At 40.2% G+C, this 18675-nt stretch overlaps 1 protein-coding gene across 1 annotated transcript in view; it reads left to right on the top strand.

The window, feature by feature from the left end:
- The first annotated feature begins 1191 nt into the window (after window positions 1-1191).
- The window catches only part of cabin1 (calcineurin binding protein 1), a 76777-nt gene continuing 59293 nt past the window's right edge, over window positions 1192-18675 (top strand). The window contains exons 1-16 of the mRNA XM_038296626.1: window positions 1192-1367; window positions 3397-3457; window positions 3536-3628; window positions 3720-3833; window positions 4863-4997; window positions 5096-5276; window positions 12490-12619; window positions 13028-13177; window positions 13352-13656; window positions 13853-14030; window positions 14108-14241; window positions 14321-14538; window positions 14755-14827; window positions 17333-17520; window positions 17609-17746; window positions 17865-18053. Coding sequence (XP_038152554.1) covers window positions 3455-3457; window positions 3536-3628; window positions 3720-3833; window positions 4863-4997; window positions 5096-5276; window positions 12490-12619; window positions 13028-13177; window positions 13352-13656; window positions 13853-14030; window positions 14108-14241; window positions 14321-14538; window positions 14755-14827; window positions 17333-17520; window positions 17609-17746; window positions 17865-18053 — 2229 coding nt within the window. The 5' untranslated portion in view covers window positions 1192-1367; window positions 3397-3454. The remainder of the gene's footprint in view (window positions 1368-3396; window positions 3458-3535; window positions 3629-3719; window positions 3834-4862; window positions 4998-5095; window positions 5277-12489; window positions 12620-13027; window positions 13178-13351; window positions 13657-13852; window positions 14031-14107; window positions 14242-14320; window positions 14539-14754; window positions 14828-17332; window positions 17521-17608; window positions 17747-17864; window positions 18054-18675) is intronic.

Here is an 18675-nt window from a genome sequence, read left to right as displayed (position 1 = left end):
CAGAAGGCCAGATTCGAAGGATGATTACGTCATAGAGCGGCGTCACGCCCTTCAAATGCGTCCTTCTTTTCGCCTGATTTGAAGGACGGGTACGATGTATCCTCCGTATCCTTGGATATCCCAGGATTCATTGCGAGACCAAGCAAGCCGGCTGCTCAGTGATCAGAGGAAATGGTACTTAGCGCCAAACAGTGGAGAATATTGGAAGTTCAGTTTAATAAAACAAGTTTGAATAGTTCCGTCAGAAATTAATGAAAATATTTGATTGAACGGTTATTGAGTCAGATATGTAGCAGATAATGCTTGATTTATCTAAAGTTTTTTATCTCTTACTGTATAAATGTGTTTGGCCGTAATTTAAGGACAGATTCTAGTATATCTGCATGGTGGGGACTATAAATCTGATAGGATTTTTATTTTTTCATTGTTATTTAGCACAATTTGCTTAACTAATTATTTTTTGTTGTTGAACATTTGAGATTTTGCAGATATATTTTATATACATACATGGTTTAGATTTACTTATATCTTTCTTTTACTTTAATAGAATAGAATAAAATAGAATAGAAAATGTCGTTATTGTCCCACAATGTGCTCACACAAATGTGGACCTTAGAAAAATGTATGAGAATAACATAATAGGGAATAGTAAAAAAATAAACAATAAAATACTGTCAAGTGTTTTAACAATATAAAACTGTGCACCTTGAGAATAAATAACCAATGTCCAGCTATGGACATTTTTACAGTCGTGGATATTTGAAAATAGCAGCAACATCAAAGATGTGCAAAATGACAGCAGCATGTTTTTTTAAATAAGGTTTATGTCATTATATTTGCTTTTATTTTTTCACACTCCTGGTTGCTTCCTCTATTACACTCTGGATTCTCACGACTCACGAGTTTAGTCTTTGTTCATTTTACAATAAAAAAATTTATATAATAAAAATCAGAACAAAAAAATTTAAATAATTAAAAAGAGACAGCTAAGAAAACTTCTTTTCCTGCTTTATGTGTCAACTATCACGGTTTCTAAACGAACCATAGCAATCCGCCGTACCGGCTGACAAATGGTGCGGACCCGCTTTCCTGTTGTTTATGTCGCTTCACTTGTATTGAAGCACGTCATTGGTCGCCTGCATACACCCAGATGTCTGGACCAATGAGGGAGCGGTTTACTAATTGGCGGGTAGCAAACGTCTTCTCCTGCTGCAAACGTCTCTGGTCAATGACTTAACAGCAACAAAGGATGATCAACAAATTGAATTTCTTAATTTATGTCTGAGCTTTAATCGCTACCCCATCAGAGTTTTAAGTCCCACTGAGGCATCCGTAATCCGAAGCTGTGGCCTGGAAGGTGATGGAGGGTAAGTTACAGAGGTTAGGAAAAAAAAAAGGTGGTTGCTCTGAGACTAAAGCTAATGCTAGCTAACATGATTTGTTTCTGAACAAATAGCGAATTTAGAACAAAGGTAGAGCTTTATATGATATAAATAAAAGTCATGTAGTCTGAGCTAATGAGCAGTAATGAATTAATTACCCATAGTTCCTTTGGGTTCCGACCCGCGGTGTTATTCGGCTAACAGGCTGGTTGGAGGAGCAGTTAGCTAAAGTTAGCATCCTCCTGCTTTTTACTGCTGTTTATGTTTTTAAACTGCAGTTTATGTTTGTGTATCTTATTTCTCGGACTCGGAGACTAACAGAGGCAGTTAAAATGATGAATAAAAACAACAAATAGTGAACTAGCATGAGTGAGACTGTTCTTCTTTTTTTCACTTTATTACTATAACAAACCAATAGTGTACAAAGACTGAGGTAGAAACATTAGGAAAAAAATTAAATAAAATATTAATAAGGCCAATTAATAAATATAGAGCAAGGTTTAAGACTAAAGAAAAGTAGAAATACTGGCAGTTACTTTCTTGAGATTTCAAATGTTTCAATGAGGTGTAAGAAAATTTAAATTGGTTAAGAAAAATATGAAAACATGGAGTAGAACCTCTCCATTTACAGCAATGTTTATTATATTTGACAAGCAGGCCATTTAACAAACCTAGAGAACGCCTTCTCAAATAAAGGCAAATTAGTTGTTGTCAAAAAAACTATTATAGTAAACATTCAATAATTTTGATTTGAAGGCAGTCACAAGCATAGCATTAAGTGTGACTGTTTTTAATAGTTAAAAAGAAAAAAAATCTCTAATTAACAACATGTTAATGTATAAAAATTGCTAGTGATTTTAATGACCCCTGACTTATCAACAAATTAGTTTTTTTTGGTTAATTTCAATTTAGTTTATTTCTATGGAGCCAATTTACAACACATGTTATCTCGGGGCACTTTACAATTCACTAGGGGTGTGATTAATAATCGTTTTGTATCGATGCACCAATACAACAGCCAGCGATCCGATGCATTGACACGTCTGCAAGAGTATTGATTTATCGTTCTTCTTTCTTTCTGTCTGTCTGTCTGTCTGTCTGTCTGTCTGTCCTTCATTCTATCACTACTTTAAGGTTTGATTTAAAATATGCTGAAACAAGAAAAGGCAGAAATAAATCCCTAAGCCTAATCCCTAGCCTGACGTAGTCCTACTCAATTCTAGTCAGAATATGAGTCTGATGCTGCTCCATAGAGCTGTGATTATGGGGCGTGTTTCGAACGAACCAGGGAAAAAAAATGCCTCTGCACTCAATTGGATAGACCTACAACCAATAAGAGCAACGGCGTGCGTGACGTATGTTAAGCCAGGCATAGTTGTTGTCAACAAAAATCAAAGCGTGCAGTTGCACACCTAGAATAAGAAGATGAGCCTTGATCGCGTTTCTCTGTTCCTCTTTTAAAATTAATTTGCTGTCGATATCTTCTAGAACAGACCTAATAGCAGAATCTACTCACCTCAACTCTCCAGCGGCAGCCATTGTTGTTGTCACCCAAGCGCGCTTTGGTCACGTGGTTGATTACGTTACTGTTGATCATCTGTCCATCATCGTTTAAAGCCCGCCCTGACAATTTGATTGGCCCGCCAGATATTGTGCGAGCATACTCCCGCTACTATTGAGCAATGCCAGACCGAACTTCCCGACCTCAAACGTTGTGGGCGGGACTAAGTTCGGAATGGCATCCAGGCTAAGGGTGGAGGACAACGCCTTATTTAATTTTCACCAACTTTGCAGCACATTGATTCTCAGCCTTTAGGTGTTCCCTTTTATTTTATTCATTTAAAAGGCATCATATATAATCGATAACTTTGTGATTTAAAAATGGAACCCATTGCTTGTTTCATCCTGGAAAAAGAGCTGTTCAAATGCATTTTTTTATCAATATCCCGCTAAGATCATTGATGAGTCTGTGCAAACTTCTGATTCATGCTGGATCATATTCTCTATCCTGCAGAGCCAGCTAGAGATCACCAACCATAAAGGCAGAGAGAAGCTGCTTCAAAGATATTAAAATGGTAAGCTAAGGAGAATAATACGTTCTTTATGTATTTAATTCAGTATTGCCTGAGTTAATGGTTTTTGAATCATTCCAGATTCGGATTGCCGCTCTAAATGCTGCTTCGGCAGCCGCCGATGAGTCCCAGGACCCGCTGAGGAGCAGCAAAAGTCAGACGAAGGAGGCTCAGGTACAGGCTGATTGATGCTGGGCAGCATTTCCAGGCATTTCTTTAGATGGAAGCGAGTTCATGCCTTTTAACTTTCATTCTGCCTCCGCAGGAAGCCGAGGCTTTTGCTTTGTATCATAAAGCTTTGGATCTGCAGAAACATGACAGGTTCGAGGAGTCTGCCAAGGCCTACCATGAGCTGCTTAAAACGCCGCTGCTCAAAGAGGTAAATCAGTCACTCGATTGCTAAAGATCTGATGCTGCGGTTCAGAATCACCGTCACTTATATAATATCACAGGAAAAAATGGAAATCTAGATAAGTCATTTTTTTCTTAAAATAAGTGCATTTGTTCTTGGATTGAGGAGGTGAAAGAGAATTTTTGCCAATGGAACAAGACAATTTAGATTTAAAATAAGAAGACACAACTTCATTGTCTTATTTCAAGTGCATCTTATCCTATTATCTTATTTTAAGAGCAAAAATACTCACTCCATTGGCAAAATACCTCATTTACCAACTAAAATTAAGGGTAAATACACTTAATTTAAGACATTTTTACTTATTTCTAGATATTTTTTCAAGTGTAGATCTGCTGTTTATGTTGTGTTCAGTACTAGCTGGACATCTTCTCTCATAAAGCTTCTTTTAAGGGTTTAGATTTTAAAAGCAATAATAGAATAGAATTGAAAATCCCTTTATTGTCCCACAAAGGGGAAATTCTGATGTTTACAGCAGCAAAAAAGATTATAGAAAACTAATTTAGTTCTATTAAAATAAATGGTTATATTTATTGTTGGAGAGTTTGAGTTATTCTTGGGCTCTGAGGCTGAAATGTGACCCAAATAATGTTACATAAACTCTAAAACAGGCCGTTTGCTGAGAGAATAACATGATTAAGACACAACATTTTCATTTTTTTATTTATAATTTTCTATTTATAAATGTTAATTTTCTGAAAGCGTTTCTTTAAGGATTAATCTTATGAATAATTGATGTTATTCAATTGCTAATTTATAACTATATATCAATAACATGGCTTCTTAAAGCAGTGCATTTTATTTGGGAAATGATGCATAATTTTCTTTCCACTTCCCTATTGTGCCGTCTTTCCCACCAAATGGCGTGGTATTAAATGGCGGAGGTTCCTGGTTGTGTGTTCGGTTGTAACCCGGGGTGTGAGGAGTTTCCGGTCTGTCGTTGTGAGGCGGGGCTGCTGCCTCACTGCGCTTCATCTCTGCTGTTTGATATTTTAGGCCATGCCCTCAGAGGATCAGAGAGTGGGTCTGAAGCATCCTGGGCTGATGCTAAAATACTCCACCTTTAAAAACCTGGCTAGCATGGCGGCGTCGCGCGACGACTTGGAGAAAGCGATGGAGTTTTATTTGGAGGTAAAAAATATTCCTGGTTTTGTGTCTTCTGGAGATGAACCTGCTTTGCTGGAATTTTTACTGGTATAAACTGTATGTGTTTTAATTTTTGCCTTCAGGCCGTCATGTTGGACTCCACCGATGTGAACATGTGGTATAAAATCGGGCAGGTGGCCGTGCGGCTGGTGCGCATCCCTCTTGCTCGTCACGCGTTTGAGGAAGGCCTGAACTGCAACCCGGATCACTGGCCGTGCCTGGACAACCTCATCACCATCCTGTACACCCTCAGCGATTACACGTGTACGTAACGCTTAGCATCAGGAGCTCGGCTCCGTTTGAGTCACACAGGATTGATACCAGGTCGGGCTGATTCTGGGTTTAAGTTCAGTCAAAGCCTTTAATCTGCTTTAGAACTGGGTGAGATTTAATTGCAGTATTATAGAAATTAATGTTTAGTAATTGAAAATATTTCTTAGTATAGTGATATATTTTCTCCCTGTTGGAGTTTCTGCAGGTCAGCCTCCATGTGCTGCTTTAGACCTTAAAAAAACTGCTGTAAACTAAAACCAACACAGTTTAATCACTTATGTCCAAAGATTTCTACTTATCTTAAGGACTTATTGTCCTGCAGCAGTGTGACGCAGTTTTTGATTGATGCCCAATATAGAAGCGTAGTCTGAGCTATGTTATTCCACACCACAACTCAAGAGGGACAATCAGGAACCAGCTGTGGGTCTAGATACGGCCGAGGCGGTGAGGAAGTGGGGGCAAGTTTGTGCGACAATGGAGGGACATGAGGGCAAAAAAGAGCAGGGATCCAGGTGGAAAAAGCGTCCCAATTTAAAAAGGTACCAAACAGGATATACGCATGAGTAAAGCGGATGTAGATTTGACCAATCAGAGGCCTCCTGTCTGCAGCACTGTCTGCGCTCACCTAAAATTGGAGAGGTGCAGCAGAGTGTCTGAGGAAGGGGCGGAGGCTCATTTGCATTCACGGCGACACACATGCAGACGACCTGGTTACTGAGTATAAATCCGCCTTTAGAGATAAACTGATGCATCATCCAGCTGGTAGCTCTAATGATATTAGCGTTTCTTTCTTGTTTTGGCTTCAGCTGATGCCTTCATGCATGCTGAGGTAGTCAGCAGCCATTAGATCAGGTGATATATTGAGCCTCCCTCCTTTAAAGGAATAGTACACCCAAAACATGATTAGCCTTCATTTTCTACTCACCCCCATGCTGAACAACACTCTGGAGTACTTTTTTGATATCTCAAATGCATCTGGAGATCTGGGAGGCTTCTTGCTGTCTGCTGACATTCAAATAATGGAGGTCTATGGCGCCCGAGGCAGAAAGGTCCATAAAAGTCCACAAAAAACGTGTCAATATTCCTCCATACTGCTCGTCCAATGTATTCCAAGTGTCCTGAGTGGGTAGCATCCAGAATTTACCCGAAACAAAGTCATTTAGAATGTTTTTAGAGCATAAACAGTAGTGTATAGGATTTCCTAAAAGCGCGTTCACGAGTCTACGGAAACTGCGGCAGACCAAACCAGATGAAAGTGCGCATTCAGCGTCTGCTCTGCCAATAATGCAAGCGTAGAAGAAGAAATGTGCTGTTTACCTGTGCAAAGAAAGAAACAACGAAAGAAAAATGTCTGAGGACTTCAGTGTTGAGGAAGAGCATGAGTTCTTTGCCGAGCTGAATGCGCTGGTTTGGTCTGCCGCGGTTTCCGTAGCGTCGTGGACGCGCTTTTAGGAAATCCTATACACTACTGTTTATGCTCTAAAAACATTCTAAATGACTTCGTTTCGAGTAAATTCTGGATGCTACCCACTCAGGACACTTGGAATACATTGGATTGAATGTCAGCAGACAGCAAGGAGCCTCCCAGATCTCCAGATGCATTTGAGATATCAAAAAAGTACTCCAGAGTGTTGTTCAGCATGGGGGTGAGTAGAAAATGAAGGCTAATCATGTTTTGGGTGTACTATTCCTTTAAGTGTCTATTGAAGATTTTTGGAAGTTACTCATAATTGATGAGATATATGGCCCCAATACTCTGTCGTACTCTAGAAACCTTTTTTTGATGAGGGGATTACTTTTTTTCTCAAATTCCCTTTTACCTGTTCTTTGCTTGCAACTATAATGAAACAAAATTCACTCCACCAGCTGCAATTCTCTCTCTCCACTCTCTCTGTTTTGGCAAATCCCCTTTAATTCAATTCAATTCAATTCAATTCAGTTTATTTATATAGCGCCAAATTCACAACACATGTCATCTCAAGGCACTTTACAGTTCAACCAGATCAAATTGATACAAAGTTTTCTATCTAAGGAAAACCAGTTGATTGCATTGACTCATTGACTCAAATACAATCCCCCACACTAAGCATGCTTGTAGCGACAGTGGAGAGGAAAAACTCCCTTTTAACAGGAAGAAACCTCCAGCAGAACCAGGCTCAGTGTGAGCGGCCATCTGCCGAGGCCGACTGGGGTTCAAGGAGACAGAAGCAGAGATACAAAAAGCAGCTGTAAAAGGCGGCCCCGTCCAGGAAACACACAGCCAGGCAGACGAGCTCCAAGGCAGCTCCCATGCCAGAGGACGAAGAAAGCACATCCACTCAGTCACGGTCAGAGAAACAGGACCACACTGGAAAACAGGCCGATCTCCAACATCTATAAACAAGGGTGTTGATAGAAGCAGCACAGCTGATGTTTCTTTCCAGGATGACGTCACAGCCAAACAGGAACAGACGAGGCAAAGCTACTCTGAGGAAAAGCAGAGAGAGCAGAAGGTTAGAGATTGAACTAACAGATTCTGCAGAATAGGAGAACAGAGAGAGAATGAAGCAGAATGATGAAATGGGGGTCCCTATGTCCTCCAAAAGTCTAAGCCTATAGCAGCATAACTATAGAGATAGCTCAGGATAACCTGAGCCACTCTAACTATAAGCTTTATCAAAAAGGAAAGTTTTAAGCCTAGCCTTAAAAGTAGACAGGGTGTCTGCCTCACGGACTAAAACTGGTAGTTGGTTCCACAGGAGAGGAGCCTGATAACTAAAAGATCTGCCTCCCATTCTACTTTTAGAAATTCTAGGAACCACTAGTAAACCTGCAGATTGAGAGCGAAGTGCTCTGTTAGGAACATAAGGAACAATCAGATCTCTGATATAAGATGGAGCTTGGCCATTTAAGGCTTTATATGTGAGAAGGAGGATTTTAAATTCTATTCTTGATTTAACAGGAAGCCAATGAAGAGAAGCCAGGATAGGCGAGATATGATCTCTCTTTTTAATTTTCATTAGAACTCTGGCTGCAGCATTTTGGATCAGCTGAAGGCTTTTAACTACAGTTTGTGGACTTCCTGATAGTAAAGAATTACAATAGTCCAGCCTTGAAGTAACAAATGCATGGACTAGTTTCTCAGCATCACCCCTGGACAGGATATTTCTAATTTTTGCAATGTTCCTCAGATGAAAGAAGGAAATTCTAGAAACCTCTTTGATGTGGGATTTAAATGACAGGTCCTGATCAAAAACAACACCAAGATTTTTTACTTTATTATCTGAAATCAGTTTAATCCCATCCAAATGAAGTGACTGGCTAATCAGTTTCTTTTTCAGAGACTCTGGTCCAAAGACTATAACTTCTGTTTTGTCTGCATTCAGAAGCAGAAAGTTAAGAGTCATCCAGGTTTTTATGTCTTCAAGACATGCCTGTAATCTATGTAATGGGTTAGCTTCATCTGGATTTATAGACAGATATAGCTGGGTATCATCAGCATAACAGTGGAAATTAATCCCATGCTGTCTAATAATTCTACCAATTGGGAGCATGTATAAAGTAAAGAGAATTGGTCCTAGCACTGATCCCTGTGGTACTCCACAGGTAACCTTTGAGCGTGTTGAAGATCTATCATTAACATGAACAAACTGAATTCGATCAGATAGATAAGATTTAAACCAGTCTAGTGCTGTTCCTTTAATTCCAACAAAATATTCAAGTCTTTCTAAAAGAATATTATGGTCAACTGTATCAAATGCAGCACTAAGATCCAACAGGACGAGCACAGATACAAGTCCATTATCTGAGGCCATGAGAATATCATTAGTGACTTTCACCAGAGCTGTTTCAGTGCTATGATGAGCTCTAAAGCCAGACTGAAACTCTTCAAAAAGTTCATTATGGTGGAAGTGATCGCAAACTTGTTTGGCAACTACTTTCTCAAGAATTTTGGATAAGAAAGGAAGATTGGATATAGGTCTATAATTGACCAAGTCATCTGGGTCAAGAGACGGTTTCTTAAGCAGAGGTTTAATTACAGCAACCTTAAAAGCTTTAGGTACATATCCCTGTAACAGAGATAGATTAATCACATCTAAAATGGAGGAGGAGATCAAAGGGAATACCTCCTTAAATAACCTGGTTGGAACTGGATCTAACATACAAGTTGAAGGCTTAGATGAAGACAATAATTTTGCTAATTCAGAGAGTTCAACTGGATCAAAGCAGTCTAAACCCAGTTCAGATTCCATGACTACCTCAGGTACAATCGCGGATAGAGGAGTGCTTATGATCTTATTTTTAATAAGATCAATCTTATTTATAAAGAATCCCATAAAGTCATTGCTGCTAAGAGCAGGTGGAATGGACGGTTCAACAGAGCTATGGCTCTGGGTGAGTTTGGCAACTGTATTAAAAAGAAATCTAGGATTATTCTTATTCTCCTCTATTAATGAGGAGAAGTATGCTGCTCTTGCTTTACAAAGGGTCCTCTTATACAGCAGTAAACCATTTTTCCAGACTAGGAAGGACTCTCGCAGGCCTGTGGAGCGATATTTTCTCTCCAGTTTCCTAGCATTTTGCTTCAAAGTACGCAGCTCTGCATTAAACCAAGGAGCAAGCTTTCTATTTTTAACGGTTTTCATTTTCAAAGGAGCTGCGTTGTCTAAGGCAATACGCAGAGAACTAGCAACCCCATCAACAAAATCATCAACCTGTGAAGGGGAATAAGCTAAACTTTTGCACTCTGCAGCACTGCTCAGTGACACAGAGGAGAGAGAAAGTGAAGCAGATTCTTTAAAATTTATAACTGCACTATCTGATAAAGATCTACTAAAATTGAACCTTCTTTTGGGGGAGGAGAACTCTGTTAAAGTAATCCTGAAGGTTATTAGAAAGTGGTCAGAGAGGACAGGGTTGTGAGGAAATACTGTTATTTCTTCACATTCTATGCCGTATGTCAGCACAAGATCCAAAGTATGAAGATGAGAATGCGTGGGACTATTCACATTTTGAACAAAGCCAATAGTGTCTAAGATAGCATTAAAGGCTGCTCTTAAGCTATCGCCTTCAATGTCAGCATGGATGTTAAAATCTCCCACTATGATGACCCTGTCAGTATTTAATACCAAATCAGAAAGGAACTCTGAAAACTCATCTAAAAATTCAGAGTAAGGACCTGGTGGACGATACAAAGTTACAAAAAGAAGAGGTTTTCTTGCCTTGAAATTTGGATCAGGGAAATTAAGGGTTAAATGTTCAAAAGAGTTGTAGGTATTAACTGTTTTTGGAGTAATCAGTAAGTCAGACTGGAAGATTGTTGCTACTCCTCCTCCTCGCCCAGAACTTCTGGGGATGTGAAAATTTAAATAGCTTGAAGGAGTTGCCTCATTTATGCTCACATAATCCTCTTGCTGCAGCCAGGTTTCTGTAAGGCAAAACAAGTCAATGTGATTATCACAAATCAAGTCATTAACTAGTAGACTTTTAGAGGAAAGCGATCTTATGTTAAACAGACCGCATTTAATTGTTTTAACTTTTTCCCCAATTGGAGTTATTTTGATTTTAATTAGATTATCATGATTTACTCCTTTGGGAATCTTTGCTAATTTATTAGATTTTGGTCGTGGGCAAGACACTGTCTGGATGGAGTAAAGAGTGGGTAACAGTAGAGAAGCTGCAGAGATGTGTGTTAAACTACAACTCTGCTTCCTGGTCTGCACCCTGGGTGGTCAGGGTTTTGGAGGACTAATAAATGTGGCCAGATTCCTAGAAAGAAGAGCTGCACCATCCAAAGTGGGATGGATGCCGTCTCTCTTTTAAGCGTACTACTGCCACCTAAGGAGTCAGTGGCAGTAGTACCGTATTTTCACGACCATAAGGCGCACCGTACTAAAAGGCGCAGTCTCAGTTATGTGTGCCATTTCTGTATTTAACACACACATAAGGCGCACCGGACTATAGTGCGCGGGTTTTATACACCGGTACATGTCCTCTACTATGTATAAATACCTCTACTGCGTATTTAAAAATAGAGCAGGAGCAAAACTGAGTATGTTTGTGCTTTATTCATTTATTTATTACAAAGTATTAATCAAACCCATCAAAGTCATCATCCTCTGTTTCTGAATTAAACAGCTGCGCTAAATCAGACATGCCAATTTCCCCTTCTTCACTGTCAGAGTCACTTTCCGTGCCGGGCGGCTCCTTGGAAATAATGCCGGCTTTTGCGAAAGCTTGAACAACAGAGCCAGCAGAAACGTTAGTCCAAGCATCTACAATCCATCCGCAAACTGTGGCGTAACTTGCCCGGCGCCGCCTTCCATTTTTCGTGAAACTGTGGTCTCCGTCTGTCATCCATCGCTCCCACGCCGCTCGCAGCCTTACTTTGAACGGCCGGTTCACACCGATGTCGAGCGTTTGAAGTTCCTTTGTCAGACCCCCCGGGATAACAGCAAGAACAGCGTTTATTTGTTTCACCATGTTTTTCACATCAGCTGTGAGATGGGCACGCATGGAGTCACAGATTAACTGCGATGGTGATGCGTGGAAAAAACCACCTGGTCTCCTCACATACACCTCCCTCAGCCACTCTTTCATCATCTCCTCATCTATTCAACCCTTTTCATTTGCCTTAACAACGACTCCAGCTGGAAAAGTCTCTTTAGGCAAAGTCTTTCCCTTAAAAATCACCATAGGCGGCAGTTTCTGTCCATTTGCGTGGCAGCCAAGCACAACACGCAAATGTAACATAAGGCGAGGCCACCTCGCCTTAGCTGCGTCTTCTTCACCTGTCTGAGTTCGTTTTCCATCTTCCTCCACTTGCGAACCATCGATGCATTAATCTTGAATTCCCTCACAGCTGCTCGATTTCCATGTTCCTCTGCGTAGCTGATGGCCTTCAGTTTAAACTGTGCTTCATAGGCGTGTCTCTTTGCCATTTTCAGGGTTGTTAAGACAACAACGTTCTGCATAAAACACATACCTGTTCTTTTATACACAATCCACGCCCACACTTCCCCCTTTAACGTTCTCATGGCGTTTATATGCGCCTTATAGTCGTGAAAATACGGTAGTAGTAGTCAGACTCATATTTAATGAAATGTGACCACAATTGGGATCATTTTTGTCTTTGTATTCCTTCACATAGAATGAAAAGTTCACACAAATCCTGCCTTGGAGTCTTTCAAAACATAACTTAAGGTGTTTTCTACTTTTTTTGCAGATTGTTTATACTTTATTGCCAAAGCCCTGGAGAAAGACCACTGCTACACTAAAGGCCTGGTGTTAAAGGAAAAGATCTTTAAGGAACAGCCTTGTTTGAAGAGGGACACCATGCAAATGTTTACAAAGTGGTAAAGGCACTTCACTGTCTGCTCTTTTATTTAACTGAACCAAAAGAAGCTGCTGCTCTGAGCACTGGAAAAACCATCTAGAAATAAGTAAAACTTTTCTATAATTTAGTGTTATTTATCCTTATTTTGAGTAGGTAAATGCTATAGTTGGCCAATGGAATGAGTGTTTTTAATCTTGAAATAAGATAATTAGATAATATGCACTTGAAATAAGACAATGCAATTGAGTTTTCTTATTTTAAGTGTAAATTGTCTTGTTCCGTTCGTAAAATGTCTCTTTTACCTCCTTAATCCAAGAAAAAAATCACTTATTTTAAGAAAGAATGACTTATTCAGATTTGGATTTTTTTTCCAGTGAGTTTGCACCGTTCTGAAAGCTTGCCTGTATTTTCCTGTGGATTCTTGCAGCGACGTGTCCATTCATTATGTGGAGGTTGACGAGGAGGAGCGGCGATCCATCATCGAGGAGGCTCTGGAGATCAGGAGGCGAAGGCAGGCTCTCTCCCACTCCGAACCCAAACCGGACCTCGTCCTGATCAAGCCTATCCACCGCTTCTCGTTAGTCCTCATGTTGGATTCCTACAACGCTTTTTCATCCAACTCTTTTTCTTACAGTCCAGTTTATTTAATGTTTGCACGGTTTGTTTAAGGTGCAAATTGAGGTGTTAGCAGTGGATTTTAAAATACTGATCATAGATCAACCTCTTTATTTTTTTATTTGTTGGACCCCAGATGGAAGCATGTTGGTGAAAGCCTTCTAGCGATGTACAAACATCAGACCACCTGTGAGCCTCCACGGCCCAGCCTGGGCCGCAGAATTGACTTGTCGGCGTACCGTGACCCCAGCTTCCCTCAAAACCTTCCTCAGCCCAGCAGCCCTGTCAGTATGGGTCTGACCGCCGTGCTGAGCAGCCCCAGCTCCTCTCTTCCACCGGTAGCCTTCAGTGAGCCTGCAGCCGCCCCCCAGCCTGCCTCTCAGCCTCAGCTTACCCTGGGCCAGACTACTGTGGAGGTCACTACTACAGCTCCCCCTGCTGGTTAGTTCTAGTTTTACTATTTCTTTGGGAAATTACATTTTTTTAATACTATTTAATGATTTTGAATGAAACCTTTTCATATTTTTTTCCCATCATATTTTTCTTGGAGTTTGTTGTGAAAGACAGGAGGTTTTTCTTAAAAAGGTGCATGCTTTCGTTATTTCTAAATGTTTTTATTGTCCCATTACGTCCACAGCCGCAGGCATGGAGCTATCCCTGGCAGACAAGGCGAAGAAGGCTCCAAAAAGAAAACGCGCGGTGGAGGACAGCGGCGAGACGGCCAAACGCCGCTCGGCGCGCGTCCGAAACACGAAATGCAAGAAGGAGGAGAAGGTTGATTTTCAGGAGCTTCTTTTTAAATATTTACCTTCCAGGTAGGTTGGCCTGAAGCTTACCCATAAAATAGAAATTAAATCTTTTGTTTTAAACCTTGTCTTTTGGTTGGTTTTAGGTTAAAGAAGTTTGATCCGGATAACGATGATGAGAGCCTGGGGAATCCAGAGACGCAGCCTGATGGGAAGGATGACGTTCAGCCCTATCATGGAAGCTGCTTACCAGCCGACTCGGTTGAACTGATGGAATCTGGTACATCGTCATCATAGCTCTGTCAAGTGTAGGCTGGCTCTTTATTGAAACATGTTAACAAAAGAAATGTTTCTTTTAGAGCAACAAGATGTTCACAACTTCTTGCTCAGCAATATGACCAATGGAGGAATCCTGGATCTGATGATGCGCTATCTGAAGGCAGTCGGTCAGAAGTTCATGGAGGAGTGGCCGCGGGGGCTGACCGCCGTGGTGCTGGAGGTCTATCAGACCTGGAGGAAACACAGCATGGGCCTGCCCAACCCCCTGCTCAGGGACTGCAGCAACCGGCACATCAGGGTAAAGAAAAAAAATAACTTTTCCCTTTTCAGGCTAACAAAAGAATCCGTCTTTATCTTTTTTTCTGAGAGGCTTCCCCCTCCAGAAAAAATGAGAGGGAGATCATCACATCCGGACTTTCTTCTTTCTCTTTTCGAGAAGTGTTTAAAAATGAAATCAAACTCGCCTTCCAGGCAGCTTAAAACAATAACTCCATTTCTGCTCGTTTTTCTTTAGGAGATGCTGGCGATGAGCTTAGCCTGTATGGAGCTGCAGCTGGAGCAGTGGTTACACAGCAAAGGAAAGATCGGTAAGTTAGAGCAGATTTTAAAGAGCTAAACTTAACATTTAGACTAGGGATGCACGATATAATCGGCCCCCTATCGGTATCGGCCTGTATCGGCCTTAAAACTGAATATCGGACATCGGCCACCCCACCGATATTTAACCCGATATTTGATCAGCTTCTGAGTTTCTAAAGTCTAAAAAAAAATAAAATACTACTTCTTCTTCTTCCTCCAAAACTTCTTTTTTACAGACTTAAAAACTTCTAAAGACGAGGGAAAAAATATTGATACATTAAAATATCCCAATATCTTCATATGCTGATATATTGCCATTGAAAAACACCATATCAATCTCTTTTACTAATTAAATATTGCTATATGTCATCGTTATGCTACGAAATCCCCTGAAAATTCACGAAATTTTTATATGTTGATATATTGACGCGGTATCGATCTATTTTACTAACAAAATCTCACAAGAATTTGCAAAATATCACAAGAGTTTGTAACAGAACGATGAAATTTCACCAGATTTTGAAAGTAAAATAGATCGATACCGCGTTTTTAAAAATCAATTTGATATCAGCATATGAAAATATATTTAAGTATATTATTTTTCAAAGTGTCAGAAATGGATAACAAAACTGCAATTTTCAATGACTACTTATTTTTGTCCAGCTTTAACATCGGTATCGATATCGGTTATCGGCTACATGAGTTTTAACATATCGGATATCGGCCAAAATCCCAATATCGTGCATCCCTAATTTAGACCAAACGTCTACATTTATAATTTTTCTTTATGCATTGTTTATTGAGGCATTCTGGGAGGTTTTAATTGTTGCATATCTGCTCAGATTTTTAAAGAAAAAGTCCGATCAGCAAGGAATAATCAATGGGTCGTTATTTATACCTAAAACTAATACGTTTGTAGTGATTTAATGAATTAAGCGTTAATCGGTAAAAAAAACCCCAAAAAAACAACTATAATTTTCGTCGCGATCACAGAGTCTGGGAGCGGCCATTTTTTGCCCAAATATAGTAACCCCTGCCTCCTGCCATCTTTCTAGCAGTGACGTCACGGTGCGGTAAGCCTAGCGCCATTCTCTCCGCTTTACAAGCAAAATTAATGGGAACTACTAGACACATCTGCAATCAACAACAATTATTGAAGATTTCCAGAGGACTTCACCATTGAAATTCACCAGAGCTATAGTGAAACTGACAATGTCCACGTGCATGGCAGCTGGATGCTGGAATACATTGGGTAAAAATGAAAAAACAATGAGATATTTCAAGTTTCTGATTTCTGATCCTCCACGGACGGGTACATCTTGGAATTGCCAATTTAAAGAGGGAGGATTTGCCATCGAACATGATGAACAGAAAAAACATGCATCTCTGCTTCACATAGTGCACTGGTCGTTGCCGTTACAGATAATAGTGAGTTGTGACAAACACCAGATACAGCACTAGGACTTGGCAGTAGTGTTCTTTGACAAACATGGATGTCTCTTAATTAAAAACATAATTTATTGAACAGTATGTAATCATTTCATATTTAAAGTACTTTTAGAAGTTTGTATTCTGAATGTGAACAGACTTTCCCTTTAAAATCTAGGTCTAACAGTAATATACGTATTCTATAATATGAGTTTTCCTTCCGGATAATATGTCTATATGTATGTATGTATGTATGTATGTATGTATATATATGTATTAGGGATGGAACGGTTTATGAAAACCGTCCGAACCGTTCGGTTCGACTGTCTCGGTTCGATTCGCTTGTGTTGCGTTCGGTTCATGCGCTGCTCCTTTTTCTCATAGGCGAAGCGTTTACACTCCAGTGCAGAAGGTGGCGGTACTGCGACCAAAGCCAACCACCAGTAGTAAACAAGAAGAAGAAGCGAAGCAGCTTAGCTGGGTGTAGCAGAAAAAAATCTGTTGTTGTGGAGAATTGTGTGGGTATGGCGAGTGGGAAAGAACAGGAGTTGGAAGACGCGCCAGCAGCACTTTATAGGTCTGCTGTATGGGACCACTTTGCATTTAGAGTGACCTACGATGACGGCGGAAAGAAAGTTGGGGATAAAAGTGCAACAGTGTGCAAGCATTGTGCAACACGTTTTGTTTATGCTAACAGCAAAATGACCAACATGTCAGGCTAACAATCAACATATACCGAACCGAAAACCGCGACCACGAAAGCGTGAACCGAACCAAACTGTGGATTTTGTGAACCACTCCACCCCTAGTTTGTATATGTTTCTATATATGTGTATATGTAGGTTTTCTTCATCCCACTCCTGTTTTTTTTGTTTGTTGTTTTTTTTTTTTGTTACTTATAATATGACTCATATGTTTAAATTGAAGAACTGGCATAGACTAAATGTTTCTTTGCCTGAAATGAATAAAAAAAATAAAAATAAACTTGGGAGTGACGTAGAGATGTTTTTTGCACAAATATCAGCACAGTTTCTCTCCGGTGGTTTGAATGGGTCGGTTTTTACCGTTAATTAAATCTCATCCAGGTGGAATGAGGAGAAATAGTTCAGGAACGAGCAGTGAACTGTCGGACGCTGAATTCCCCGGGCAACACTTCCAGGGCGACCTGTTGGTCCTGGCCCTCGGCTCTTCCCAGAGGGACCTGTTTGAGAGTGATTGGTTAGATGTCATGGTGCGAGTCTACTGGCTGAAAGCTCGCTTCCTGTCTCTGCAGGTAAATTACCTGGTGTTTCTCATGAGTCTTTCTCACACAGTTTACCTGGAGCTGTCATTTGATGCTGCTTTGCTTTTGTCTCTGACAGGGAGATATGGAGTTAGCCCTCGAGAGCTATGATGTATGTATAGGCCTGCTGCAGAGCAAGCCAAAGACGGCTGAGGGGAAACATTATACCATCAACCTGCCAAACCTCAGAGTAGATGCAGCCATCTCTGTAGAGGAGGTCAGTAAAACACTCAGCTGGATTATTTCTCACTGTCTAATCTGCAATAAACAAACCGTGTCTTTTAGGATGATGGATTTAAGGCGTTTAATGGCGTTTTCTCTCATCCTGTCTGCAGATCGACAAGAGGCTGAAGTCGTTGGAGCGCTGTCAGTCTTTAGAGGAGATCCAGCGTCTCTTTGAGGCTGCAGACTTTGAGTCTGTTGTTCGCCTGCTCCAACCCACTCTTAACTATGAAAGCAGGAGCAAAGCTCTGGAGTTTGTGAGCTCCACCCCGGAGCGTCCCGCCCAGCTCAAGTTACTGCAGGTTGGCAGCGCTGTGAAGCTCTTTCTCCACTGCAGTCTCCTCAGGGAAAGTTTCTGCATAGATTTACAAAGCAGGCGCATCATTCAGCGTCTCTAAAGCCGGGCATACACTGTGCAAATTTTTTTTTTTGTAGATTTTTTTTTTTTAGCCATTGCACGCAGCTACCGCTCACACTGTACGACTAAAAACCACGATATTGAACCCGATATTTGATCAGCTTCTGAGTTTCTAAAGTCTAAAAAAAAACAAAAAAAAACTACTTCTTCTTCTTCCTCTAAAAACTTCTTTTTTACAGACATAAAAACTTAAAAATATTGATACATTAAAATATCACAATATCTTCATATGCTGATATATTGCCATTTAAAAACACCATATCAATCTCTTTTACTAATGAAATATTGCTATATGTCATCGTTATGCTACGAAATCCCCCGAAAATTCACAAAATTTTTATATGTTGATATATTGACGCGGTATCGATCTATTTTACTAACAAAATCTCACAAGAATTTGCAAAATATCACAAGAGTTTGTAACAGAACGATGAAATTTCACCAGATTTTGAAAGTAAAATAGATCGATACCGCGTTTTTAAAAATCAATTTGATATCAGCATATG

The sequence above is a fragment of the Cyprinodon tularosa genome, unplaced genomic scaffold (assembly GCF_016077235.1).
Source record: "Cyprinodon tularosa strain WSP-4 unplaced genomic scaffold, ASM1607723v1 ctg373, whole genome shotgun sequence".
In the NCBI taxonomy this organism is placed as follows: Eukaryota; Metazoa; Chordata; class Actinopteri; order Cyprinodontiformes; family Cyprinodontidae; genus Cyprinodon; species Cyprinodon tularosa.
The sequence above is the reverse complement of the archived record's forward strand: the minus strand, read 5'-3'. Positions and strand labels throughout refer to the sequence as shown.